This window comes from Eubalaena glacialis, chromosome 15 (genome assembly GCF_028564815.1).
Source record: "Eubalaena glacialis isolate mEubGla1 chromosome 15, mEubGla1.1.hap2.+ XY, whole genome shotgun sequence".
Lineage (NCBI taxonomy): Eukaryota > Metazoa > Chordata > Mammalia > Artiodactyla > Balaenidae > Eubalaena > Eubalaena glacialis.
The window spans coordinates 68,478,300-68,506,295 of record NC_083730.1 but is presented as its reverse complement, the minus strand read 5'-3'; the positions used below and the strand labels follow the sequence as shown (position 1 = coordinate 68,506,295).

General features: G+C 55.5%; 1 protein-coding gene across 1 annotated transcript; it reads left to right on the top strand.

Moving 5' to 3' along the window:
• Positions 1 to 14: 14 nt before the first annotated feature.
• Positions 15 to 19,847, top strand: LOC133075331 (immunoglobulin lambda-1 light chain-like). The gene is made up of 5 exons (XM_061169502.1): positions 15 to 60; positions 452 to 739; positions 3,136 to 3,152; positions 11,401 to 11,446; positions 19,528 to 19,847. Exons 1-5 carry the CDS (start codon positions 15 to 17, stop codon positions 19,845 to 19,847), a joined length of 717 nt encoding a protein of 238 aa, XP_061025485.1.
• The last annotated feature ends 8,149 nt before the right edge of the window (positions 19,848 to 27,996 follow it).

Here is a 27,996-nt window from a genome sequence, read left to right as displayed (position 1 = left end):
GGGGTGCCTCCACCATGGCCTGGGCCCCCCTCCTCCTCGGCCTCCTGGCTCACTGCACAGGTGCTGCCCCCAGGGTCACACCCACCCCTGGCCCAGGGCTCGGGGACAGGCGTGGCCCTGACTCTGAGCTCAGCAGGGCGCTGCCCGTGAGGTCAGGAGACTCCTGGCCCTGCCGCAGGATGGGGGCTGGAGGGGCTGAAATCTCCCCACGGTGCTGACTGTGTGTGTGAGCCCCGACGGGCTGCGCCTGCCAGAGAAAGTGAGGGGGGTTCTCATTTGTTCAGAGGCTCCATCCACCAGCCAGGCCCATGGGCCACTGGGGCTGAGACTGATGGGAGCGGGTGCCCTCGGGGCCCAGAGAATCTTTGGAGCTTAGTCCAGGCCAGGCAGGTGGGGGTCTCTGGACATGGGTTCTTCACCTCCAGCCCACCTGTCCTTTTCTCTCCTGCAGGCGCTGTGTCCTCCTATGAATTGACTCAGTCACCCTCAGTGTCAGTGTCCCTGGGACAGACGGCCAGGATCACATGTGGGGGGAACAACATTGGAAGTAAAAGTGCTTACTGGTGCCAGCAGAAGCTGGGCCAGGCCCCTGTGCTGGTCATCTATCATGATGACGAGAGGCCCTCTGGCATCCCTGACCAGTTCTCAGGATCCAACTCAGGGAACACAGCCAGCCTGACCATCAGCGGGGCCCAGGCCAAGGACAAGGGCGACTATTACTGTGCAGTAGCTGATGGCAGTGGGAGCAGCTGGCAGTGACTCATGGTGACACAGGCAGATGGGGAAGTGAGACCCTAACCTCCCTGCCTGGCTCGGCGCTCACTCCACCCACCTCGGAGCAGCTGGAGGGCAGGCCTGAGGCTCGGGTGTCCTCTGTGCTCTCAGGGCCTCTGTTTATCCTGCTGAGAAATGGCGAGTGGGGATTCGGTCCTGAGTCATGGAGACTGTCGTCAACACCCTTGAGCCAGAGGGTTCCCCTTGCCAGCTGAGTCCTAGGACAGCCGTGTCCCCTCTCCAGGCTCAGCTTCTCCACTGGCTTCTCTCAGGAGTGGGGGGAAGATTCCAGATACAGGAAGGAAAGCTTCCGGCCCCTGGTGGCTGCTGGTGGCCCCTGACTCACGGAGGTCATTCTTGTCACTTGTGCCTGATCGTCCTGCACTGAGACCCAGGGCCTCCCTGCAACACCCTGAGGCGGGCCCTCAACACCATTGCCTACAACCCTCTAAGAACTGGGCTTCCCCACGATGCCTGCTCCTTTGTAGCTTGACATCTGAAAATTGTCATCAGAAGATCGTAAAATGTTCACATCACTCCTTTACATATATTCATCAGAGTTTAAAAATCATCATGATTTGATATCCACTGTCCTTAAAATTCTTCTATAACATCCATCTTTCCTTCTCCTTAGACTTGTTTTCATTCCACATCCCTTACTACATTTGGTCTGCTCATACATTTTCATACCTGAAAATCTCATTCATTATCCTATCATACGTCTCTGTCATAATAATGTACATTCATTTAAAATTTTTGAATTTGTTTCATTTCCCGTGATTTTAAGTGCTAAAAGGTTTCTCCCACATTGTTAATTATTAGCAGCAGAGTTTGATCAAAACAACATAAATGCATTGACATTTTCATAAATAACTATTAACTAGTGTTGATTCGTGGATCCATCAATTAATATAATTTACCTCTAGAATGAGGTAAGTCCAGCATCAAAGCTGTCCTGGCTTGCGTTTCTATATGAAACACAGAGAAACTTTGGTCCATCAATAGGAGTCTTGTAATACAGTGTCACTGCCTGATATGAACTCCTTCCTAGTTATATGCCAAAAATCGTTCGTGGTTGATGGTCAAAAATAGTTTCTCTAAATGATTTATCAGCTGACAGCTCCGTTTCATACTCTTGTAATTTTGTGGAAAGCAAAGGATTGGACACCACCCGACTTCAAGAGGACTCGTGTGGGAGGCAGTTCAATGCACTTCCAGACCCCTCAGGGATGAGGGCTCATTGCCTCATATACTGGGAGAGCCTGCAAGCCGGCTCCATCCCAGAGTCAGCTTTTCGGGGAACCGCCCTCAGAGAGGTGTCACCCAGCCACTTGTCATTCATTTTCTCGGAGATAAACACCGAGAAGGCTTGAGCAGAACTTACTAGTTAAATGTATTACTCCTTTACTTAAGAGGCCCCTTGTGTAAGAAGATATAAAGATTGGGGAAAATTTAAATATCTGTCATCTTAGTGCATCTTTGCCAATACGGTATCTTTTGAGAAAAATACTTGCATCTTATCATGTGCTTTGAGTATATGCTTCCTCCAAAACCTGAGGCTGCTGACTTGAATCATTCAATCTATGGAAGAGTCTGACCGAGTGATCTAATTTGCACAGCCAGTCCTCACTGCCAAATGTACTATTCGGACGAAGTTCTGTTAGAAGCCTTCCCACCGTATTTGTCAATACAAGTAAACGTGTTAGTGGGCGTTTTGAGGAACGTCATAAATCACTGAAAATTAAAGGATGTGTCTGGTGAGATCAACATTAAAATGATGAAAAATGAAAAATAATATTTTGGGAATTCCCTGGAGGTCTAGTGGTTAGGACTCCACTCTTTCACTGACGAGGTCACGGGTTCAATCCCTGGTCGGGGAACTAAGATCCCGTAAGCCCCATGGCACGGCCAAATTAAAAAAAAAAAAAAAAGATAAATAATATTTAATGCAATATTTTTTAAAATTGAAATTAAAGCCCCCCAAAATCCATATGAGTAAAGCACTGAAACAGTAAGTAAAGTCAGGATCTGACCATGCACTGGTGTGACACCTTAAGCACCCCCCAGCCCAGGACAAGCCGGGGCTCCAGGAAGATGAAGAACAGAGTCCAGCCCCTCCCCCTCACGGGAACCCCCCACCCCGACCCCCAGGTCTCCCGCCTCCCACTTCTGAGAGCCACATTTTCTGGGCGTTGTTTCCCTTGACAGCTGGTTTCTGCTGCCCCCTACTGAGCCCTCCCCGTCGGGCTGCATCCCCAACGGCTGGACTGGGAGAGTTAGAGGTTAAAGCACGGAAATTTTCCAAAGCCCCCAGTTCCAGGCTGGGCCCACCCCCATGTCCAAAAAGGCTGGTCCTCCCAGGTCTCCGGCTGGTACTGGTAAGTCCCAGGACACGGTCTTTACACCAAGTAGCTGTGTGTCTTAGGAAAGAAACTCTCCCTCTCTGTGCTTCAGTTTCGTCATCCGTAGAAGGAGCTACCAGGTCGGCGAGTCTGTGACATCTCCAGAAGCAGCAGGATTCTCTCCCCATTTGCTGGAGGAGAGTGCAGGTGGGGGGCTGCACCCCCAGGACTGCCAGAGGAGCCGGGATCTTCAGGGTTCCCCGGGCACCCTTCAGAGGGGACTCAGGAACCACAGAGCCAGATCCTGATTCCAGAAACTTTGTCATATCTCCAGACGGACACTTTGTCCCCCTCTGCCTCAGACCCTCCAGGCCCCAAGAGTAAAACGCTGAAATGTTAAGAGAAGGACCAGCGCTTAAGTTTTGGGGATGGAGGGGAGTGGGGAGCTGGGGAGACCTGGGCCTGGGAGAGAAGAGTCCACTGTGACTATAGGCAGGGTCTCTGGGGCCTGTGGGATGGAGAGTGGGCAGGATGCTGACCAGCAGGAGGCAGGGGGCGCCCTCTGACACGGGAGCAGGGCAGAAGTGACGGGACATGACACACCCCTCCGCTCCAGGGGAGATGGGTGGGGGCGGGGCACAGAGGAGCCAGGGACCCTGAGCAGGGGGTCTGCTGAGCAGGAGAGCTGGACCCAGACCTCTCTGGCTCAGCCTGAATCCAGCCCTCGGCCATTCTCGGTCCAGGGAGGTGGTGGGGACAGGCCCGGGCGGCCAGAGCTGCAGCTGCACCAGCTGGGAAGGCCCTGCCCATCCCCCGAGGGTCTCCAGGGACCAGCCAGACCCGGATTTCCGACCATGACCACCACGGAATATGTGGTCCGTAGCAACAGCAGGTGCAGGGCAGGTTATGGGGAGTAGCTGGGGTCACTGAATTCAGGGACAGCCCCTTCTTCTCCCCAAGACCTGGGGCTGCCCTCGGGGGAACCACAGCTTCTGGGCCCCGGGCAATGGGTGAGTGTCACACCCACACAGGGGTGCTGCGAGGGAGCAGCTTCAGCCTGGACCCTGGCAGGAACCCCACCCCAGGCCCCAAGGTACAAGGAACCCAGGTATGAGGCTGGAGTGGGCCAAGCACCACAATGGGGAGAAGCTGGACTGGATCAGGGCCTCCCAGGGGCTCCCCCATATCCTGCATGATGGCTGGTAGGGCGCCCACACCCCGTTACCATTCAGTGCCTGGCCCATGTTCAAGGCCAGGGATCTGTGTGTGTGTGCTGTGTAGTCCAGCCCTCAGCACCGGGCCCGGCAGCCTGGGGTTCCTCCAAAGCTGCTTTATGAGTTTGGTCAAACTGTGAGGTTTTGATCACCATCATCACCTTCGTTCCCTCCTTCCCCCATCACAACCGTCATTATCAAGAGCTGTGGAGGGTCTGGGATTTGTTCCTGCCCGCAAGCTAAAAAGTGAGCCTGCCGCAGTTGCACAGATGCTGGCGGACACAAGATGCTGGGTTGGAGACAAAGGCCAGCTTGTCACTCCCAGCAAGAGAGGCAGCCGGCATATCAGCATCGCCCTGCACTGGTTCTCTGAGCCCCACAGGGTGATGCAAAGGGGACAGGAGACACCTGCACATCCAAGCTGGGGACCCCAAATCTTTTCTGCCGGACAGTAAGCATGTTTTGCTCCAGAGGGAGACGCTATCTCTACCCTCCAGGTCGTTCATTACACAAACATCCTCGAAAAGATGATCCAAAACAAAGGCAATCCATTCCTTTGCTCGTGAGACGTGCAGAAATACAGAGATCCGTAGACATTGTCTCCCAGGGACCCTTATCTATGTGAAGGAAATGAAGTCCCAGGCTGTGTGCCTGTTAACGCATCCCATGGAACAGGCTGGGCTGATTTTCACCAAATGTAGCAGGACAGTTAAGGAGCATCGGCCTCAAAACACGGGCCAGACACCTCTGAAAGGGCCCTCCCAGGAAAGTCACTTTGGGGTTCATCCCTGGGAGGCCTCTTTCAGATTTGCTGAAACAGAAGATTGGGAGGGCTGCAGAGCTGGACTTAAGTTGACATAGGTATTAGAGCTCCTGTGGCCGGAGAGCAACTGGAAAGCCAGAGGGTAGGTGCTGGCTGTGACAAGTGGAAACTTGCAACCTGCCACTTGGAGTTCTTTCTATACAGCACCGGGACCTAGAGAGAGGGGCACGCCCTGGAGCTGTGTGAGGGCCAGGCCTCTTGACGGTGTGGCATCAGGAAAGTACGGAATCTGATTGAACATCAATTTCTTCATCTTCAAACAGGGGAGAAGAAAAATATCTTAGCTCAGCAGGGAGCCGGCCCAGTTGTCAGCACTGGATAAACAGCATCCCTCTCATCACTGTATCATGTGTTATCTTCCTGGGCTTCAAAACGGACCCCAACCTAAGCAGACACGTGATCACACTGATCCTCACGGCCTTCCTGCGGCAAAGGAACTGCCCCCATTTTACAGATAAGGAAACTGAGACCCAGAGGGGACCTCGGTCTGGATGGTGTCAACATTCATGACTTAACGTTTCTCCTTGAACGAGGGGTATAGAATCACTCCCGCAGGGCCCTTGCCTGGCGGAGAAGCTGAGTGAGGAGTTGACCAGGGACACCAGGCAGGCTTGGCCAAACCAACCAAGGAAGGGCGATCTTAACTAGCCGGAGTGAAGGCTGCAGGGACCAAGCTGGAGGACTGGTCAGAAGAGAAGCCCCAGCCCACTGCACTTAGGCCTCACTGACTCATTCCACGGGCACTCGGCTGCCCTCCCCGGCCCCTCCAGGCCCCAGGGAGGTGCTCAACTGCCCGGGGATGCCGTCGCAGAACAGGGAAGGAGAACAGGGCGGATGTGCCCGAGCCAGGGACCCGGGGGCGGGGCTGGTGGGCGGGCTTTGCTGTGAAGCCCTTGAGCCCTGGATCCTGACCACATCAGAGCAGTTAGCAAAGGCCCCCCTGGGAGAGGCCCCAGGAGTAACAGCCATGGATCCTGAAGGGGGCTGGGTGCTGGGGGCAGGGACAGAAAAGGCCCAGGCAGAGGACAGGGCCATGCGGGCCAGGATGCACTGGGACGGCCACTGCCAGCGAGGGGAACTGGGGGCACCTGCCAATCCCCCTCCAGGGAGCCCACACCAGCAGGTCGGCCGAGGCGCCTTTGACCCTGAGGGCACATGAGGCCCAGGTCAGGCCAGGTGGGCCCATGAGGACCCCAGGGGTCAGAGGTCTGTCCCCAGTCAGCCCTGGCCTCTAATAGTGCTGGGCCTGGCCATGGGCACCCATGGCCTGCTGCCCCCGATGGCAGCATGGCCCCCCACAAGGAAGCCCCGGCAGGAAGAATCCCATCCAGCCTGCGGAGACTGTGGGACAGGTAAGAGGCCGAGGGAGTTGTGGTACAGGGGGACTGGAGGTCCCTTTGACGGGGTGCAGGGGTGAATGACTATAGAGGAGAGGGGCAAGAAGGGAGAATCATTTGTAAAGAAGGGGCCTGAGCAGACAGTGGCTTTATTTAAAGTGTTGACATTTTGTCTAGTGTGGATTTGTTTGTATTGATTTTTCTTTCTTAATATTGTATTTAAGTATTATTTATCTCAATGACTGGGTTTTTTTGGCGCCCCTTAAGTTTTGTGCCCAAGACTGGTGCCTCACTTGCCTCGCCCTGGACCTCTGAGCAGGGCAGAAACAGGGCGGCAGGGGCAGGACGTACCCAGAAGGCACTAATCACTTTAGGGGCAGCAGCCCCACAAGGCAGGTCCTGCCGTCATCCCCATCTTACAGACAGGGTTAGAGGTCCAGAAAGGTGAGGCAACCTGCCCAAGTTCACACAGCACATGGGCATGGTCCCAGGACTATAGAAATCCCAGGACTGAACAGGCGCCTGCATGTCCTGTGTTTTAAGAAAATGATGCAAGAGAAGGGGCAGTCTATAAGGCATCCAGAGAAGAAAGCAAGGGTTTGGCTTGGTGTCCCCCAAGGAGGCCAACTCCTCAACTAAGTTCCTGAGTGTTTATTGGGGCCAAGCCTGAAACAAGTGGGATCATGTCCAGGCATTGGGCAGACCCATGGGCCATTTTAGGAGCAGTAAGATGGGAGGGGGGGATGCCCGAGCTGGTCTTACAGATCCAGGGTGCTGACACGTGATGGGGCGCTCCAGGCAGGGGAATGGTGGGGGGTCCGAGGAGGAGAGTGAGGTGGCACAGGCCCGCAGGAAGCTTCCGGAGCCAGGGAGAGTGGGGTGCAGACCGCCGGGGTCTTGTACACCTCATCCTTTATCCTGGGGTCCAGGAGGAGTCACTGAAGGATTTAAGTGGGGAGCTGTCAGAGTCAGGTTCGTGTTTTGAAAAAATGGCTCCAGATCAGAGACCAGTGTGAGGCCAGATTAGAGGATGGAGAAGGGGCAGTGGAAAGGCAATGGGGAGGGGGTGCTGGTCCACGGTGACCAGGTACCAATATCTCCTATGGAATTGGCAAGTGAATTTAAAGTGACATTATCATGATGGGGAGGAATGGGCACAGTCATGAACTGTCTATAAAAGACTAAAATGTACACCCTTTTTAGCAATATGCAGTGAGTCATAAAAGAAAGCGTATTTCTTTAAATTGTGTAATTCCACTTCTAGGAATTCATCCTGAGCAGAGGGTGGGGGGAAACAACCAAAGATGTAACCAAAGGTTTACAAGCAAGAAACTCAACATTATTAATGATGGGAGAAAACTGGAAATAACCTAAATATCCAGCAGAAAGGGTGTGACAAAATACAGCATGGAATAACCATCATAAGGAATCTTACACAAACCTCCAAAATTGTATTTCTGAAATTGGGTTTTTAAAGTATGTGTGCATTTTCAAAAGCCTGTCAGAAAATGTAGAAAAATGTCAATGGTGTGTCTCTGGCAGGTGGGATTTCACCTAGTTTCAATTTTTACTTTATAATTTTCTGTAGTTATGAAAATGTTCACAAGAAGATATATTTCATTTTTATCTTCTAAAATAATTTTTAATACCAGAGTAATATGTGTTTTAAAAAAAGATTAAGCACAAAAGTATATTAGCCTGCAACTAGCTTTTTCAACAGTCTGTTGAGATTTTCTGTATCAGCCCATATGGATCCCCCATGTTCTCCACACAGCTTTGTAAGACTTCAAAGTTTGGATGAAGCAGCATGCCTTTAATGATTCCCCTGTTAATGGACATTTAGGTTGTTTCCACTTAAAGATGTAAATTACAAGAGATGCTACATGGAAACCCCCACGTGTGTAGCTGTGTACCCATACTAACTACACTGTGTATATCCACGGGATAGATGCCTAAAAGTGGGATTGCTGGATCAGAGAGAACAGGCTTTGAAATTTTCATAGGAGATGCCAGTGGTCCTCCCAAAAGTCTGTTCCAACTTACTCTCACCACAGTGAATGACAGTGCCTTTCCCTCTCCATTGTTGCCAATAATGTGACAGAGTGGATCTTTTTTTTATTTTGCACGTCTGATGAGCAAAAATGAGAACAAAAGTGTTTGCTGCCTGTTTATTTGATCATTGGTGAAACTTATTTTTCTTTCATATTTTTATTGACTGATTTTATTTCTTCTGTGAATTCACCAGTCATAATTTTGCCTGGTTTATTTTTCGTTCATTTGGTTGTATTTTCTTAAAGATCTATAAGAAACTCTCCATCTATTTGGGATAGTAACCCCTTATTAAGTATGTACATTGTAAATATTTTTCCCTGATCTGTTTTACACCTTTTGTTTGTGGGGTCTTTCACCATAAAACCTTTTTAATTTTTACATGTCAGATTGGTGGTTTTTCTTTACAGTGTCTGTGATCTGTGGCAAACATAGGGAAGGCATATTCATTTCTATTTTTTTTCTATTTTATTCAGGTACTTTCATTGTTTTGGTGTTTGTTTTTACTTCACCTGGAGTTTATTTTTGTGTAGGTAGGAATATAACCTTATATATTTTCCAAATGGAGAGCCAATCATCATGTATTTGTTGAATACAAACATAGCTTTTATCCAATACTGAATTATGGATTTATCACATCCTCTCTGTGGTTCTGTTGATCTAATGATCAATTCCCACATCCTTTCTACCCTGTTTTAATTATTGTAGCTTTACAGTGTGTTTCAATACCTGGTAGAGAACAACCCCATCGTTATTATTCTCATTCAGAATATTTGTGTCTATTCTCCATCATTATTCTTACTGTTGGACTTTAGAATCGGTTCACTAATTTTCAAAAATTATTCCTTTGATGTTGTGCTTGTAATTTCATGAAGTATATGGATTCATTTGAGGGGAATTGATGTCTTTGCTGTTGTGTCCATTAGTCAAATTGTGTTATATTTTATCCATGCAAATCTTGCACATTTTGTGTTAAGTTTATTCCTAGGGCTTTTAATAGAATTTTTATTGAGGTTGTCAGTGTTTCCCAAATTTCATCTCCTCAGTAGTTACCTATTGCTCTTGTGTTCAATCATTTTGGTTAACTCTTGTATTAGTTCTAATAGTCCTTCAGCTGATTGTCTTGGTTTTTGTTTTGTTTTGTTTTTGAAGTAAACTAGCCCATCATCTGCAAAGAACAATTTTATCTCATTTTTCCTAACACACTCTTTCCCCCACCTCATTTCACTTCACTGGCTCGAATCTGTAGAATATGTTGAATAATAAAAGTAAGAGTGGGAACCCTGACCTTTAAGATGGTTTTACCTTTAAACGTGAAGGTTGCTATAAGTTTCGGGAGATACTTTTATCAAGTTGAGGATGTTTCCTTAGATAATTAACTTAATAAAAGGCTGGATATTTGCTTTCTTTAATCAGAAATAAGTGTTGAATTTATATTGCTGTTCTGTTAAATTTTGTTTCAAAAATCTTACGTGCACACCTTAAACACAACCATGACCAAATAGTTCCACCGCTGAATTTAAAAAATTCTTGTCCCAATGCAAAGGGTTACCTTCTGACTTAGATAAACTTCATTGGGAGATACAATCAGATTTGGCAAAGCCTGAGGATTCTTGTCATCATAAACTCTTAGGGTGAGATTTGGGTGTTTTTTCTTTTTCTGAGTATTTTAAGGGTATTTTGTGTTGTAGTAGGATGCCTAGAACACAGAGGGTGATTCAATGAGGGGAAAGCATTCTGGGATGACTCCAGGCCTCTGGCTTGAGGAGAAATCTACTGAAGTGAGAACAATGAGGGGCAGCAAGTTTGCAGGGAACTGTGAGGAGTTTAGATGGGGGATGTTGAGTTTGAGGTGTCTGTAGGGCATTCAAGCAGAGATGCATTCAGGAGGCAGAATGTGCATAAATCTAGAGTCAGAAAGAGAGGTCAGGACTGGAAATAGGGATGCAAGACCCTGGGCAGTTGTCAGAGTGCACAATGTGGGTCAGAGGCAGAGAGAATGGGAAAACACAGGGGACTGGGAAGGGACCTCAGACTTGACCAGGATGGGGACCTTGTTGGCCTTGACCTGAGAAGTTTCAGGGAGAGATGGGGGTGAGAGGAAGAGGGCTCCCCATACCACGTCCCAGCCTGTGAAACAGTGCCTGGCAGACAGGTGCTTGGGGACCATTGTTGGACAGACGGACAAATGATGGTTGGATGATGGATACATGGATGGATGGATGGATGGACGAATGATAGATGGATGATGGATGGATGGATGGATGATGGATGGACAAACAGATGGACAGAAAGACAATGATCTGAGAGAGCAGAGAAGGCTTCATGAAAGAGGAGGAACTGAACTGTGTCTCAATGTGTGGAGACAACAGGGCAGGGTGTCCCCACATGGGGGCCCCCCGGGAATGACCTGGTGTCCACAGGCCCAGGGAGGAAGCTACCTGGCTGGACTGTGGGAAATTATGGGGAAGGAACACCCAGAGGCCCTAAAATGAGGCCAGGAGAGGTCGGGCAGGTCCAAGCCAGCTCAGGACTCACTCTGCCACACCACATGGCCACCCGAGGGGACTCGGCACTCAGCAGCACCATCAGCACTGAGGATTCAGTGGTCACAGGACAGCCTCAGAGTGGGGGGGACACACTGGGTGACAAGGTGTGGGTGGCTCCTTCCTCAGACAGGCGGCTGGGCATGGGGACACCCAGGGGTGCCCCAGCCTCTGGGGGGCTGGCTGCCCAGCCCGAGGACACAGCCCCGCCTGCTGCAGCTCTGAGCCCATCATGCCCAGCAGTTCCCTGCTCCATCCTGCCCCCGGGGGACAGGCCCCAGGTGCTGGCCCAGCGGGTTTTGGTCCGAGTCTCAGTCACCGTGGTACACCTTTGGCGGCGGGACCCAGCTCACCGTCCTAGGTAAGTGGCTCTCACGTCTTTCCCAGCCTGTCCCACCCTCTGCTGTCTCGGGAAAGTCACTTTTTTCTCTCTGGGGGCTGCTTCCCCTCTGCCCTCCCAGCTTAAGGACCGACCCTCACCTTTCTCCTTGGGGCCTGGGGAGGCAGGTTGGTCTTGGGGTAACCAGCAGGAAGGACCCCAACCGCAGGAGCAGCCACCTCCAGAGTCCAACGGTTGGACATGGCCCGTCCAGGGGCCTGGGCTGGGGTTTGGTCCAGGAATGGGGGCTCCTTCCCCTCTTCTAGGGCAGACACTGGCGTAGGGACCAGAGGCTTGTTCTGATAAGGGGCACTGGGGTGGCCTTGCAGACAGTCTCCAAGCCCCAGGGTCTGGGCTGAGGGCCACAAAGGAGGTCGGGGATATGGCTGGAGCTATGACCCAGCCTCCAGGGACACAGAGGAGCAGCCCGAGGGAGGCCCACGGAGGGCAGAGAGAGGGGTCCCACTCACTCTGGGCTGAGGCTCTCTGGGCCCCGGCTGGGCTGTGAGGACACAGGGACATGGAGACACAGGTGAATTGGGACAAGGTGACCAGAGGCTCCCAGGATGGTGGTCAGAAAGGAGCGAGTCCCGTAGGGCAGAACTTCTCTGTCCCTGGAGCCCCGACCCCCTGGGCCCCAGGGATCACACCTGTCCAAGGGTCAGCCTCCACCTGCCTCAAAGGTTGCATTAGACTCAGGAGATCACGAACAGGGGCTCAGAGCTCACAGCTGCCCCATAATATCAGAGTCGTCAGAGGTGCTGCCTGGGGGCAGCTGTGCCGTCCTCTAGGGGAGCAGCTCCAAGAAGACAGCCAAGGCGAGGGGCCTTGCAGTCAGGGCAGAGGGACGGGGAGATGGGCAGGGCCTCGGAGGAGCCCCCGGGGCTTTGGTGAGGCGGACCCAGCCCTCGCCGGAACGGCTGAGGCCAGGCTGGGGCAGAGCCGGTGCCCGACAAGGAGAGGAGGCTCCAGGTCCCGCTGTGCACATGGCTCTGCTTCGGGGCCTCTCCATACACAGTCAGGATCCTGGCAGGTGGGGTGGGGGACCCCGGTTCACAGAGGAGGTATCTGGGCTCCTGAAAGATGAAGCCATGTGGGGGCCTGATGCTGGGCTGAGGGCTCAGGAGGTCGGGGCCAGATTCCAAAGTCAGACTCTAGGGACCACGAGGAGGGAGGAGACCTGCCCGGGTTACACACAGGGACACTGAGGCTGCAGATGGAATGGCGTGGCCGGGTCACCTCGGAGGGTGACATGGAAGAGTTTCTAAGGATCCCCCGACAGAAGGTGAGCGACCCCAGCCATGGCTGCCTGACCTCAGGGGAGCAAGGGCCCGCCTGGGATCCGTGCACTGGACTTTGGGCACCTGTGCCCGCTTCTCCTGAGGTCAGGGGCTCCCGCGATGGACGCTGCCCCAGTCACCTCCCGTCTCTCCCCCACTTTGCAGGTCAGCCCATGTCCGCGCCCTCGGTCACTCTGTTCGCGCCCTCCACTGAGGAGCTCAGCGCCAACAAGGCCACCCTGGTGTGTCTCATCAATGACTTCTACCCGGGCAGCGTGAAGGTGCTCTGGAAGGCAGGCAGCACCACCATCACCAAGGGCGTGGAGACCAGCCAGCCCTCGAAACAGAGCAACAGCAAGTACGCGGCCAGCAGCTACCTGGCCCTGACGGCCAGCGAGTGGAAATCTTACGACAGCGTCAGCTGCCAGGTCACGCACGAGAGGCGCACCGTGGAGAAGACAGTGTCGCACTCCGAGTGCCCTTAAGTCCTGGTCCCCCACCCTCAGGGGACTGGAGCCACAGGACCCCTGGAGGGTCTACCCACCCACCCTGCTCCCCCCAGCCCTTCCTCCTGCACCCAATCAACTCTCAATAAAATGTCCTCATTGTCATTCAGAAGTCGTGCTCTCTGCTCATTTTTCTTTCTGCATTTGGTGTCCTGAACTCAACCATCCTCAAAGGTGAACAAAATCCTCTTATCCTTTCAGAAATCAAGATAGAGGATGGAGTCTTGGGACTCTTGCGAGGGATGGTTTCACTGTCACCCAGGAACCCCCCCTCCCCCCAGAGAACATTCGAGAACAGGGAATTGGGTCGCTGCAGGAATGGAAGTCTGTCCACCTTCCCCACCGGCTTCCATGCTTCCTCCTCCGTGTGGGCCATGTCCACATCTGATTGTCCTGGTCACACACTGTTTGGTTGCCAGGGCCCCCAGGACAATACCTCAGCTCCCTTCCCTGGAATCCTCAGCATCACATTCTGGATTGTGTTCCCCCTCGAGAGTCTGTCGGTCCTATATATGATGACCCTCCGATTCCATGTGTCCTTTTGCTCCAAACCCACCCTGGTAATTCCCCATGACCTCATCCTAGAGTGTCCCCCTCCTCAGGGCCCCTCTTGCTCCCACCTCCCTAGGGAAACGGCCCTGTGCCCCTCCCCCAGGCTTTCCTGTCCCACTCTGCACAGGACCCTCAGGCCCTGACCCTGGTCACTCATCCCACACTCCCCCTAGATAGCCCTCCTTCCTCTTGCATCAGGAGGGTCCCAGCTGCCTTCAAGGCCCTGGGACTGAGGCCAGCCTTTCTCTCTCCGACCCTTTAGAAGTCAGCCCACCACTGACTCCACCACAAGTGCCTCATGTCCAAGTGTCCATGGTGGACAATGGGCCCCTTGAGCTCGAGGTCCAGAATCAGGTTCGGGGAAGGTGCCGTGGGTTCGTCTGTGAACTGATGCACTTCCTTAGGAGCTCCGAATGGGATCTGAGATCATCACAGACGACTGTCCTAAGTGCTAACACAGGATCTCATAGCTACACCTTTAGATGCACACACACACACACACACACACACACGCAAGTTACTACAAACATGGCCGTGTTGGACGTGCCTCTAGGACGAGTAGAGCCTCAAGAATGTCCCGGGCCTCAATCTGCAGGGGGCACGTCTCCATCCCCTCCGGGCTGTAAACAGGCTACTCATTCTGCCACCACGACACCCCCCCAAGCTGCTCTCCAGGGGCCACCGCCTCCTCCAAGAAAGGAAGTTCCCTGGGATGTGATGTGACACCCAGATGTCTCTCCTGCACCTCCCATGACTGGGGATGGATGGAGCCCCGCTTCCCAGGGGTGAAGTTGCTGGTGGGGTGGGGTCCCCCCCTCATCATCCCCGAGGCCAGACCAGCCCCCATGACAAGAGGGTGGCCCTGGGGCCTCTGTGCAGCTGCAGGTGGGCCTGGGCAGGGGGTGGAGGGCGTGTCAGGAGGGTTTATGTTCAAGACTGTGTCACTGTGTGCTGTGCTCGGCGGAGGGACCAAGCTGACCGTCCTGGGTGAGTCTCCCCCTTCCCTTCCTCTTCAGGGTCCACAGTGAAATTTGGGCAGATTTTCTTGTCTTTTCCCTCCTGTCTGGGGCTGGGGTCTCACTCTCTGGAGCCTGTCACCTTCACCCTTCTAGGCTGTCCATCCCCCCCAAGCCTGTCGTTCTTCACAGAAACTGGTGGACATGGTGGGGACGGGCTCAGTGACCCTCCTGCCACCCCTTGCTCTGCCCACCCCGAGCCTTCCCTCCAGGCCCTTCTTCTCTGGATGCTGGGACCTCAGCTCCCTCCTCAGGGTGCCCAGCCCCGGGGTCTGAGGAGAACGGAGGGGCTGAGGCCCAAGGAATGGGGGGTCTCAGGCTGGGGCACCGGGTCCAGGGATGTGGGAAGGACACTGGAAAGGGCTGGACAGAGCATGGGTGTCATCCTGGGATCTTTCTGCTCAGGGACCCAAATGGGGGCTAGTGAGGGACCCCAAAGCCAGGGGACTTGGAGAGAGGAGGAGGGAACAGTACACGGGGGAAGGGTGGACGAGTGTCCAGTTGAGAAGGTGGCCTCAGGGTGCTAGGTCCCCATCCTCCGCCCAGCAAACAGGACACCCCAGGCCGCACAGATCTCAGGACACTCGGGCCTTAAGGGTCACCACACCCAGTTACACACTGGATGTGAGCCCCTAGCTCAGACGCCCAGGGTGGGGACTCTTCATAGGGACAGGTGACAGGAACTGACCCGGCCAGGCAGACAGATGTCCTAGGACAGACAGATCCCCAGCGGGACTTCACAGGTCAGGGGACCCCTCAGAACAGACACAGCCCCAGGCTCAGAACACAACATTCACCCACATGGAAACTCTCATTTGTGGGACTCCCTGGACCCCAGCCCCGGGGCTGATGCTGCCTCCACCCTGGCAGCCCTAGAGGGGTCTCTGTGGTCTCTGTGGCAGCCCTAGAGGGTTGGGGGCTGCGAGGCTGGCGTCAGGGGGACTGTGGGCAACAAACCCCTGCCCTGAAAGGGAAGAGAGCCTGAACGGGGGACAGACAGACGGCCTGTGTGAGGACCCCGGACGAGAACCAGGGGAAGATCTCAGACAGACAGATGCCCAGGACAGACAGACACCCAGAGGAAAGAGGGGACCTCAGGGTGGGCGCCAGGCAGCACCAGGGAGCAGAAGGTGGGATGTGGTTTATGGGACGTGGGAGCCTGAGCAAGAGATGGAGACTTGCAAGGGAGCCCCGAACTCCCAGGAGTCGGGCACTGAGGATCCCCCGACAGAAGGTGAGCGACCCCAGCCATGGCTGCCTGACCTCAGGGGAGCAAGGGCCCGCCTGGGATCCATGCACTGGACTTTGGGCACCTGTGCCCGCTTCTCCTGAGGTCAGGGGCTCCCGCGATGGACGCTGCCCCAGTCACCTCCCGTCTCTCCCACACTTTGCAGGTCAGCCCACGTCCACGCCCTCGGTCACTCTGTTCGCGCCCTCCACTGAGGAGCTCAAGGCCAACAAGGCCACCCTGGTGTGTCTCATCAATGACTTCTACCCGGGCAGCGTGAAGGTGGTCTGGAAGGCAGGCAGCACCACCATCACCAAGGGCGTGGAGACCAGCCAGCCCTCGAAACAGAGCAACAGCAAGTACGCGGCCAGCAGCTACCTGGCCCTGACGGCCAGCGAGTGGAAATCTTACGACAGCGTCAGCTGCCAGGTCACGCACGAGGGGCGCACCGTGGAGAAGAAAGTGTCGCACTCCGAGTGCCCTTAGGTCCTGGTCCCCCCACCCTCAGGGGACTGGAGCCACAGGACCCCTGGAGGGTCTACCCACCCACCCTGCTCCCCCCAGCCCTTCCTCCTGCACCCAATCAACTCTCAATAAAATGTCCTCATTGTCATTCAGAAGTCGTGCTCTCTGCTCATTTTTCTTTCTGCATTTGGTGTCCTGAACTCAACCATCCTCAAAGGTGAACAAAATCCTCTTATCCTTTCAGAAATCAAGATAGAGGATGGAGTCTTGGGACTCTTGCGAGGGATGGTTTCACTGTCACCCAGGAACCCCCCCTCCCCCCAGAGAACATTCGAGAACAGGGAATTGGGTCGCTGCAGGAATGGAAGTCTGTCCACCTTCCCCACCGGCTTCCATGCTTCCTCCTCTGTGTGGGCCATGTCCACATCTGATTGTCCTGGTCACACACTGTTTGGTTGCCAGGGCCCCCAGGACAATACCTCAGCTCCCTTCCCTGGAATCCTCAGCATCACATTCTGGATTGTGTTCCCCCTCGAGAGTCTGTCGGTCCTATATATGATGACCCTCCGATTCCATGTGTCCTTTTGCTCCAAACCCACCCTGGTAATTCCCCATGACCTCATCCTAGAGTGTCCCCCTCCTCAGGGCCCCTCTTGCTCCCACCTCCCTAGGGAAACGGCCCTGTGCCCCTCCCCCAGGCTTTCCTGTCATACTCTGCACAGGACCCTCAGTCCCTGACCCTGGTCACTCATCCCACACTCCCCCTAGATAGCCCTCCTTCCTCTTGCATCAGGAGGGTCCCAGCTGCCTTCAAGGCCCTGGGACTGAGGCCAGCCTTTCTCTCTCCGACCCTTTAGAAGTCAGCCCACCACTGACTCCGCCACAAGTGCCTCATGTCCAAGTGTCCATGGTGGACAATGGGCCCCTTGAGCTCGAGGTCCAGAATCAGGTTCGGGGAAGGTGCCGTGGGTTCGTCTGTGAACTGATGCACTTCCTTAGGAGCTCCGAATGGGATCTGAGATCATCACAGACGACTGTCCTAAGTGCTAACACAGGATCTCATAGCTACACCTTTAGATGCGCGCACACACACACACACACACGCACACACACACACGCAAGTTACTACAAACATGGCCGTGTTGGACGTGCCTCTAGGACGAGTAGAGCCTCAAGAATGTCCCGGGCCTCAATCTGCAGGGGGCACGTCTCCATCCCCTCCGGGCTGTAAACAGGCTACTCATTCTGCCACCACGACACCCCCCCAAGCTGCTCTCCAGGGGCCACCGCCTCCTCCAAGAAAGGAAGTTCCCTGGGATGTGATGTGACACCCAGATGTCTCTCCTGCACCTCCCATGACTGGGGATGGATGGAGCCCCGCTTCCCAGGGGTGAAGTTGCTGGTGGGGTGGGGTCCCCCCCTCATCCTCCCCGAGGCCAGACCAGCCCCCATGACAAGGAGGGTGGCCCTGGGGCCTCTGTGCAGCTGCAGGTGGGCCTGGGCAGGGGGTGGAGGGCGTGTCAGGAGGGTTTATGTTCAAGACTGTGTCACTGTGTGCTGCGCTCGGCGGAGGGACCAAGCTGACCGTCCTGGGTGAGTCTCCCCCTTCCCTTCCTCTTCAGGGTCCACAGTGAAATTTGGGCAGATTTTCTTGTCTTTTCCCTCCTGTCTGGGGCTGGGGTCTCACTCTCTGGAGCCTGTCACCTTCACCCTTCTAGGCTGTCCATCCCCCCCAAGCCTGTCGTTCTTCACAGAAACTGGTGGACATGGTGGGGATGGGCTCAGTGACCCTCCTGCCACCCCTTGCTCTGCCCACCCCGAGCCTTCCCTCCAGGCCCTTCTCCTCTGGATGCTGGGATCTCAGCTCCCTCCTCAGGGTGCCCAGCCCCGGGGTCTAAGGAGAACGGAGGGGCTGAGGCCCAAGGAATGGGGGGTCTCAGGCTGGGGCACCGGGTCCAGGGATGTGGGAAGGACACTGGAAAGGGCTGGACAGAGCATGGGTGTCATCCTGGGATCTTTCTGCTCAGGGACCCAAATGGGGGCTAGTGAGGGACCCCAAAGCCAGGGGACTTGGAGAGAGGAGGAGGGAACAGTACACGGGGGAAGGGTGGACGAGTGTCCCGTTGAGAAGGTGGCCTCAGGGTGCTAGGTCCCCATCCTCCTCCCAGCAAACAGGACACCCCAGGCCGCACAGATCTCAGGACACTCGGGCCTTAAGGGTCACCACACCCAGTTACACACTGGATGTGAGCCCCTAGCTCAGACGCCCAGGGTGGGGACTCTTCATAGGGACAGGTGACAGGAACTGACCCGGCCAGGCAGACAGATGTCCTAGGACAGACAGATCCCCAGCGGGACTTCACAGGTCAGGGGACCCCTCAGAACAGACACAGCCCCAGGCTCAGAACACAACATTCACCCACATGGAAACTCTCATTTGTGGGACTCCCTGGACCCCAGCCCCGGGGCTGACGCTGCCTCCACCCTGGCAGCCCTAGAGGGGTCTCTGTGGTCTCTGTGGCAGCCCTAGAGGGTTGGGGGCTGTGAGGCTGGCGTCAGGGGGACTGTGGGCAACAAACCCCTGCCCTGAAAGGGAAGAGAGCCTGAACGGGGGACAGACAGACGGCCTGTGTGAGGACCCCGGACGAGAACCAGGGGAAGATCTCAGACAGACAGATGCCCAGGACAGACAGACACCCAGAGGAAAGAGGGGACCTCAGGGTGGGCGCCAGGCAGCACCAGGGAGCAGAGGGTGGGATGTGGTTTATGGGACGTGGGAGCCTGAGCAAGAGATGGAGACTTGCAAGGGAGCCCCGAACTCCCAGGAGTCGGGCACTGAGGATCCCCCGACAGAAGGTGAGCGACCCCAGCCATGGCTGCCGGACCTCAGGGGAGCAAGGGCCCGCCTGGGATCCATGCACTGGACTTTGGGCACCTGTGCCCGCTTCTCCTGAGGTCAGGGGCTCCCGCGATGGACGCTGCCCCAGTCACCTCCCGTCTCTCCCCCACTTTGCAGGTCAGCCCAAGTCCGCGCCCTCGGTCACTCTGTTCGCGCCCTCCACTGAGGAGCTCAGCGCCAACAAGGCCACCCTGGTGTGTCTCATCAATGACTTCTACCCGGGCAGCGTGAACGTGGTCTGGAAGTCAGGCAGCACCACCATCACCAAGGGCGTGGAGACCAGCCAACCCTCGAAACAGAGCAACAGCAAGTACGCGGCCAGCAGCTACCTGGCCCTGACGGCCAGCGAGTGGAAATCTTACGACAGCGTCAGCTGCCAGGTCACGCACGAGGGGAGCACCGTGGAGAAGACAGTGTCGCACTCCGAGTGCCCTTAGGTCCTGGTCCCCCCACCCTCAGGGGACTGGAGCCACAGGACCCCTGGAGGGTCTACCCACCCACCCTGCTCCCCCCAGCCCTTCCTCCTGCACCCAATCAACTCTCAATAAAATGTCCTCATTGTCATTCAGAAGTCGTGCTCTCTGCTCATTTTTCTTTCTGCATTTGGTGTCCTGAACTCAACCATCCTCAAAGGTGAACAAAATCCTCTTATCCTTTCAGAAATCAAGATATGAGGATGGAGTCTTGGGACTCTTGCGAGGGATGGTTTCACTGTCACCCAGGAACCCCCCCTCCCCCCAGAGAACATTCGAGAACAGGGAATTGGGTCGCTGCAGGAATGGACGTCTGTCCACCTTCCCCACCGGCTTCCATGCTTCCTCCTCTGTGTGGGCCATGTCCACATCTGATTGTCCTGGTCACACACTGTTTGGTTGCCAGGGCCCCCAGGACAATACCTCAGCTCCCTTCCCTGGAATCCTCAGCATCACATTCTGGATTGTGTTCCCCCTCAAGTGTCCTTCTGTCCATTGATTATGACCCACTGATTCCATGTGTCCTTTGGTTTAAAACTCACCTTGGTAATTCCCCATGACCTCGTCCTAGAGTCACCCCCACTGCACCCCCTCCTACTCCCATCCTTAGGGCCCCTCCTGCTCCCACCTCCTCAGGGACACTGCCTTCTGCCCCTCCCCCAGGCCCTCACTGTCACAGTCACAGGAACCTCCAGTCCCTGACCCTGGTCACTCATCCCACACTCCCCCTGGTATCCCTCCTCCCACTTGTGTCAGGTGGGTCCTGCCTTCATTCAAGGCCCCTGGGCCAAGGTCAGCCTTTCTCTCTCTGACCCCTTAGAAGTCAGCCCACCACTGACTCTACCACAAGTGCCTCATGTCCAAGTGTCCATGGTGGTCGATTGGTCCCATGAGCTTGAGGTCCGGAATCAGGTTCTAGGAAGGTGCTGTGGGTTCGTCTGTGAACTGTACACTTATTTAGGAGCTCAGAATGGGATCAGAGACCCTCCCAGATGACTGTCCTAGCTGCTAACATAGGATCTCATAGCTGCACCTTTAATTGCACACACACACACAAGTTACTACAAACATGGCCCTGTTGGAATGCCTCTAAGGAAATGGAGCCTCCAGAATGCCCCGCGGCCTCACTCTGCAGAGGCCACAGCTCCATCCCCTCAGGGTGCTAAAGAGGCTCCTCACCCTCCCACCATGACGCCCCCCTCAAGCTGCTCTCCAGAAAGGAAATTCCCTGGGATGTGATGTGACACCCAGACATCCCTCCTGCCCCTCCCACAACTGGGGATGGATGGAGCCCCGCTTCCCAGGGGTGAAGTTGCAGGATGAGAGGGGTTTCCCCTTCCCTCCTCAAGGCCAGACTAGCTCCCATGACCACGAGGGTGGTCCTGGAGCCTCAGTGCAGCTGCAGTTGGGCCTGGGTTAAGGGCTGGGTGGTTGACAGGTGGGTTTATGTTCGAGGCTGTGTCACTGTGTGCTGTGTGGACCCAGCTGACCATCCTGGGTGAGTCTCCCCCTTTCCATCTTCTTGGGGTCAGGAGTGACAATTGGGTAGATTTTTCTGTTTTCTCTGTCCTATCTGGAGCTGGGGTCTGAATTGCTCTGGGGCCTGTAACCCTCACCCTTTTAGTCTGTTCACTGTTCTTAGACCCCGGTTGGGGACAAGATGGGATGGTCTCAGTGACCCTCTTGCTCCCTGCCACTGTGACCCTGAGGTCTCTCCCGGGAACCTTCTCCTCTTGATTCCTCATGTTTCCTTGAGGGATAGTTTCACTCTCACCCAGAAAAGCCCAGAGAATATTCCAGAGCAGGGGATCAGGGCAGCAGGACCCAGGAGAGCCCACCTCTGCAGCTTCCCTACACTTGCTATTCTTGTGTGGACCTCGCCCACCGCCGGTCCTCAGGCCCTCTCCCCCACTCCCCTGCCTCCAGGATAATATCTGAACTGCTTCCCTGGATTCTTCACAGTCTGAGACTATGAGGCAAGAAACCCCCTCCCCAAAAGGGCGGAGACCTGACACCAATACGGATGGATGGATGGACATGCTGTATGAGGACATGGGGAGAGGGTCTGGGGGGAGGGGATCTTCAGGCAGACAGATGCCCCAGGAAGGATGAGAGGTCACAGCTGGTGTCGGCAGCAGCAGGGAGCACAGGGCAGGAGGTCAAGTTATGAGGACGTGTGAACCTGAAGGGTCAGGGGCCAAAGAGGGTGCCCAGAGCTCCCACGATTAGGGCATCCAGGACTTCCCAGTGGGTCCAGTGGTTAAGACTCCACGCTTCCACTGCAGGGGGCACAGGTTCCATTCCTGGTCGGGGAACTAAGATCCCGCATACCACACAGCACGGCTAAAAAAAGACATTAGGGCATAGAGATTCTCCCAACAGGATCCGGTAGGGTCTCCCCGTGCCCAACCTGGGCCCACCACAGCCCTCTTCCTGCACCAAACAACTTGCAATAAAATGTCCTCATCGTTATTCAGAAATCATGCTCTCTGCTCATTTCTTTTTTTTTCTCATATTTAGTTTGCAACCTCTGCAGAATTCTGGGGGTGGGGTGGGGAATCCTAGGCACCAGTGAGAAAGTAACTAAGGGGAGAGGCTCACAGTCTCCTGGGTGGGGGCATCTCCCAGGAAACCAGCCAGGACACATCACCCATCTGCCTTCTCCTTCCTCCCACTCCTCCTCCAGCACAGGGCCGTGCCCACCCCCTGCCACCTTCCTGGCCGGAGCTGCCCATGGCTGATGACCTCCAGATGAGCCCTCCCTCCCTGCCCTGGTGGGGACGCCCTAGACCGCCCCCCAACCCACATCCTGTCTTTCCTGTCCTGGCCTGGACCCCCTCTGCTCCTGGCCCTGCCCACAGGATGCCCTCCTCCCTGGCTGCCCAACTCAGCTCCTGCCCTCCCTCACCCTCCCTATCACTCCCTAGGGCTGGACCACCCACGGGGGCCAGGACACTCCAGCAACATTGGCTTCATGGGCTCTTAAATCTGGGGTCCATCTCAGTTCTTCACCCGACGGCAGGTGCAGGGCTGCAAGAGGAGTAGGAGGAAGCTAGGAAGGAAACTGTCCCACAAAAGCCCTGCCTGGAAGCTCGGGCACATGACAAAGATCAGCTCTGAGCTCCCCAGGAGCCAATGCGAGGAGGGAATAGGTGCCTCAGAATCTCTGAGATTCAACAAAGCCTTTGCTGGAGGAAAACTGGTGTCTCAGCGCTGAAGCCAGGTGTCTTGTACCACGGTTAAAAGTGGGGACATGTTTTACCCGAGGCCTCAGCGTTGACGGGAACCGGGCTCTGACACACACACAGGTGATCGCCTGGCAGCCTCATGACATGGTGATGACCACCAGGTGGAACAGCTGCCCCTGCATGGGGAGCCCTCTGTGTTCCTGTCTCCAGTACAACCAGGTTACCATCTCTGGGGGGTTACATAGTAACTGTACATAGTGTAGTTACATAGTAACAGTCCCCTGATTTGGCTCCCGGGGGTGTAGCCAGGAAAGCTCCTGCCCCTGGACCCAGGGTGGACCACCATCCTGCACACACCACACACACAAGGCCTCTCCCACCCCTGCCTGAGGCCCTCTTGGGTGTCCTGGGACCCCCAAGCTGCCCCCCACTCACAGCCCAGCTCTGCCAGGTGGGAGCAAAGAGGCGAGGGGCGCTCTCTCAGGTCTGTGCCAGAAAGGCACGTGCCACCCTCCTGGGGCTTGTCCACTGGGCGCCTCCTCCCTTCCGTCATACTGTCAGTGGGAGAGCCCCGTCCCGTGGAGGGACTTGGTGTCTCTGCGAGGCCCCTGGGGTCTGGGGGCTCCAGCCACTCTGACGATGATGGATGTGGCGAGAGACCCAGCCCCAGCCCTGCCCGAGCCCTTCATGCAGGGACCCTGGGCTGTGGAGATCCCAGTGCACTTGGGAGTTAGAGGGGTGGGCCATGGCGGTGGGTGACTCTGTCCCTCGGCTCCTGCATTAGCGGCTATAATGAATCACTCAAACTCAGAACCTTTAAACAACATTTATTCTTACAAGTCGGGGGGCAGAAGTCCAAAATGAGTCCTACAGGCTGAATTTTAGGTGTCTCAGGGCCAAGCTCCTCCCAGAGGCCGTTTCCAGCCTCTAGAGGAGCCACAGTCCTCGGCTCGTGTTCCCCCCTCCCGCTTCAAAGCCACAGCAGCTTCTAACCTCTCTCCCTTGCCCCCTGACCTCTGTCCCCATCGCCACACCCCGTCCCCTCACTCTGACCCTCCTGCCTCCCTCATTCCCTTCTAAAGACCCTTCATGGGGGCACCCAGATAATCTAGGATAATCTCTGCATTTCAAGGCCCTTAACTCCATCACATCTGCAAAAGCCCTGTCGCCCCATAAGGGACATACTCACAGGGTCTGGGAATTAGGACGTGGACAACTTGGGGCCTTATTCATCTGACTACAGCTCCAGTTCCCAGATCCCCGAGGCCTCGGGGACCTTTGCCCATGTTCCTCTCCCTCTGTGTCCTGCCTGGTCCCTGGGCTGGGCCACTCCTGGGGGCCTCCCAGCCCAGGCTCCCCCTCCTTCCTCCCTGGCCTCCTGCGGCCCCTTCTCCTCCTGGGCTCACAGGAGGCGCCTGATGTTAGCTTCAGCTCCGGGGCACTGCTTTCCTCCGGCCCCAGCTAAATGCTCTCCAGGCCTTACCTGTCAGTCATCAAACCTCCCTCGGAGGAAGATCCTATAATGATACACGCCCTACGGATGGAGACACAAGGCCCAGAGACCCTGAGTGACCTGCCCACGGTCACGGCAGGACTGAACCCCAGCCGCCCACCCGACCCCAGAGCTCAGCTCCTGCCCCCAGGTTCCCAGCCGCCCCCAGTGCCCTGCCCACCCTGGCCGAGCCCTCCTGATTCATCCAGCTCCTCCCTGGGGAGCTCCGAGCCCACCTGAATCAGGTCCCCCTCCCTGGGACCCACGGCCTAAGGGGACAGAGTTGTTGGGGCCCATGAGGGACCATGGGGGACAGGGGCCTTAGGTCAGAGTGGCTGGCTTCCTCATGCTCTGGGTCAGAAATCAGGGTCAGGGCACTGGGGGAGGGGCCGAGAGAGGGTCGCCTCTTTCTGAAGACCCCACCTCAGTCCAGGCTCCCAGGGAGGGTCACCTCAGGGCTCACCCTTGGTTGCCCCAACACCAGGAGGATCAGTCCCCAGCAGGTGGCTTCCCAGGCCCAACCCCCCACTCCCACTCCCTGGTCCCAGAGGCTTCCCTAAAGATGCAGGAACTATCACGACACCTTCAGTCAGGGGTTGCTGTCCGAGGAGCTGTAGATCTGGGGTCCAGGGAAGGGGACCCAGTGCTGAGCACAGCAGGAGCTCAGAGGCCAGGACAGCCCTCCCCCGACCCCCCCAGAGCAGCAGGCCAGCTCCCCCTCTCCCCCGCTGAGGCCCCTGTGTCTGCCTCTGCCTTTTCCCGCCAAGAACCTTTGGGGTCCCCACTTCCTCCGGGATGTGAGACTTCACCACCACTCCTGGGGGTGGGAAGAGGGGCATCCGTCAGAGGGGCCCTGAATTCTGGGAACCTCAGGCCCCATGATGGACGGACGCCCTGCTGGGGAGCAGCCACTGGGCTGTCAGCCGTGGGGATGCTTCACCCCTCGGATGTCCCAGCCCCTCCGTGAAACCTCAGAGACACCCCACTTCCCTGCGGTCACTGTAACCGCATCCCACTCCAGTCCCCTTCCCTGCAGTTGACACTGAGGCTGGAATCACTACCAGCCCACGAGTGACCCAACCTCTTCCAGGTCTCAGACCACTGGCTGCCAAGCAGCTGCTGTTTCCCAAGTGCCCGAGCAAGCCCTGCCCCAGCTGGGACCAGTCCTGGCCCTGCCTGGTCCCGATATAGCAGTAACGGAGGACCCAGACACCCAGGCCAGCGGTCAGAGAGCTAGAAGGCCGTCTCTGGGGCCCAGCACCAGCTTTCAAGCCTCAGCAGCTCACAGTTTCCCTCCCGATGGCCATTATAGGCCCACAGACATGATCCTGGGAAAGAAATAACCCAGAGGTAATGAGATGCCCAGACTCGAGGATGGCCTCTGTGACCTGACAAACTCCTGAGGATTGTACTTCCTCATATAAAAGCAGTAGGGCCACCGAGTGTGAACCCACCCCCCTGAGCCCACGACACGGGGCACTCCGGCAAGGCCTCTGACTGTGACCTCACTCAGTTAGCAGGCACCCCCAGTGGCTTCCAAGGCACTAGGTCACTCCAGAGTAAGCCGTCTGGCTCACCCAGGCTGCCCCTCCTGGCAGCCATGCACCCACGCTCTGACCCTCAAGGATGGCACATCGAGGCCAACCCACTCTCCTGTCACCCCCTCCGGTCCCTCTGGACCTGTCTCCCACCCATGACCCGACTTGGGGGCCACGTTCTCTCCAGCCACACCCTCCTCCCTCCAGCCCCTTACAGCACATCTCTGGGGGCTCCACGTTGCCCTCCCTTCCTGCCATCACCCCATCTTTCCCTGCACTGCTAGGTACCAGTGACCTCCAAGGGGCCCAATCCAACCACCCCCTCTCTGTCCTCCCCACTGTCGGTCTCTGAGTGGATTTGAGAACCACACCCCATTTTTTCTCTCTTGAAACTCAGCCCCCAAATCCTCTCTCCTGGGTCCTCTTTTCTCTCCTCTCTCCTCCCCTTCCCCATTTGTTCTGTGTTGTCATCAGGCCCCAGGGAGCCGGCGGCCTGGATGCCCTTCCTTCTCTGTCCACGGGAGCTAGAAACTGGCTGCATCTAAAAAGGGCTCGTAGAATATGACTCAGCCATTAAAAAGAATGAAATAATGCCATTTGCAGCAACATGGATGGACCTGGAGATTATCATACTAAGTGAAGTTAAGTCAGACAGAGAAAGATAAATATCATATGATATCACATATGCAGAATCTAAAAAAAGTGATACAAACGAACTTATTTACAAAACAGAAACAGACTCACAGACTTAGAGAACGAACTTATGGTTACGGGGGGCGAGGGGGGGAGGAGGGGAGGGATAGATTGGGAGTTTGGGATTGACATGTACACACTGCTATATTTGAAATAGATCACCAACAAGGACTTACTGTGTAGCACAGGGAATTCTGCTCAGTATTCTCTAACAACCTAAATGGGAAAAGAATTTGAAAAAGAATAGATACATGTATATGTATAACTGAATCACTTTGCTGTACACCTGAAACTAACACAACATTGTTAATCAACTGTACTCCGATATAAAATAAATTTTTTTTTTAAATTAAAAAGAAAAGGGGGGCTTCCCTGGTGGCGCAGTGGTTGAGAATCTGCCTGCTAATGCAGGGGACACGGGTTCGAGCCCTGGTCTGGGAAGATCCCACATGCCGCGGAGCAACTGGACCCGTGAGACACAGCTGCTGAGCCTGCGCGTCTGGAGCCTGTGCTCCGCAACAAGAGAGGCCGCTATGGTGAAGAGGCCCGCGCACCGCGATGATGAGTGGCCCCCGCTTGCCGCAACTGGAGAAAGCCCTCGCACAGAAACGAAGACCCAACACAGCCAAAAATAAATATAAAAATAAATAAATAAATAAGACCCGGTGCAACCAAATAAATAAATAAATATTAAAAAAAAAAAAGAAAAGGGGCTCCTGTTTCTTTATCTGTCCAATCTCCCAGCCTGACCAGGGCTCTGACCTCACTCCAGAAGGTAGGTGCCCTGAGGGCAGGGGCTGCACCCCCCCTCGGTGCCTCAGAGGGTCAGTTGGGTGCTGGGCGCTGGGCGGGCATCAGGGAGCCTCTTGATGACTGCTGTCAACTTACTGCAGAACTGTCCCAACTCTGCCCAATTGTGGGACTGACCATCCCCAGCTCTGCCTGGTTATGGACTGATTGTCCTCGGCTCTGCTGCAGGTGTCTGTCATCTCTCTGCCACGAGGACAGAGCCCCAGGTGGGTACTGCCTGTGGATCGTGTTCTAACTCCCCCAGACCAGCCCAGGAGATGGGTGCTAACACTCCCTCACCTCATGGATGAGGAGACAGAGGTTCCAGAGCTGAGGCAGCCGCTGGCGGCCACAGGTGCTCAGGGCCACACACACGGTGGGCACCCGGGCCCCCCTCATGAGGTCACCGCCCC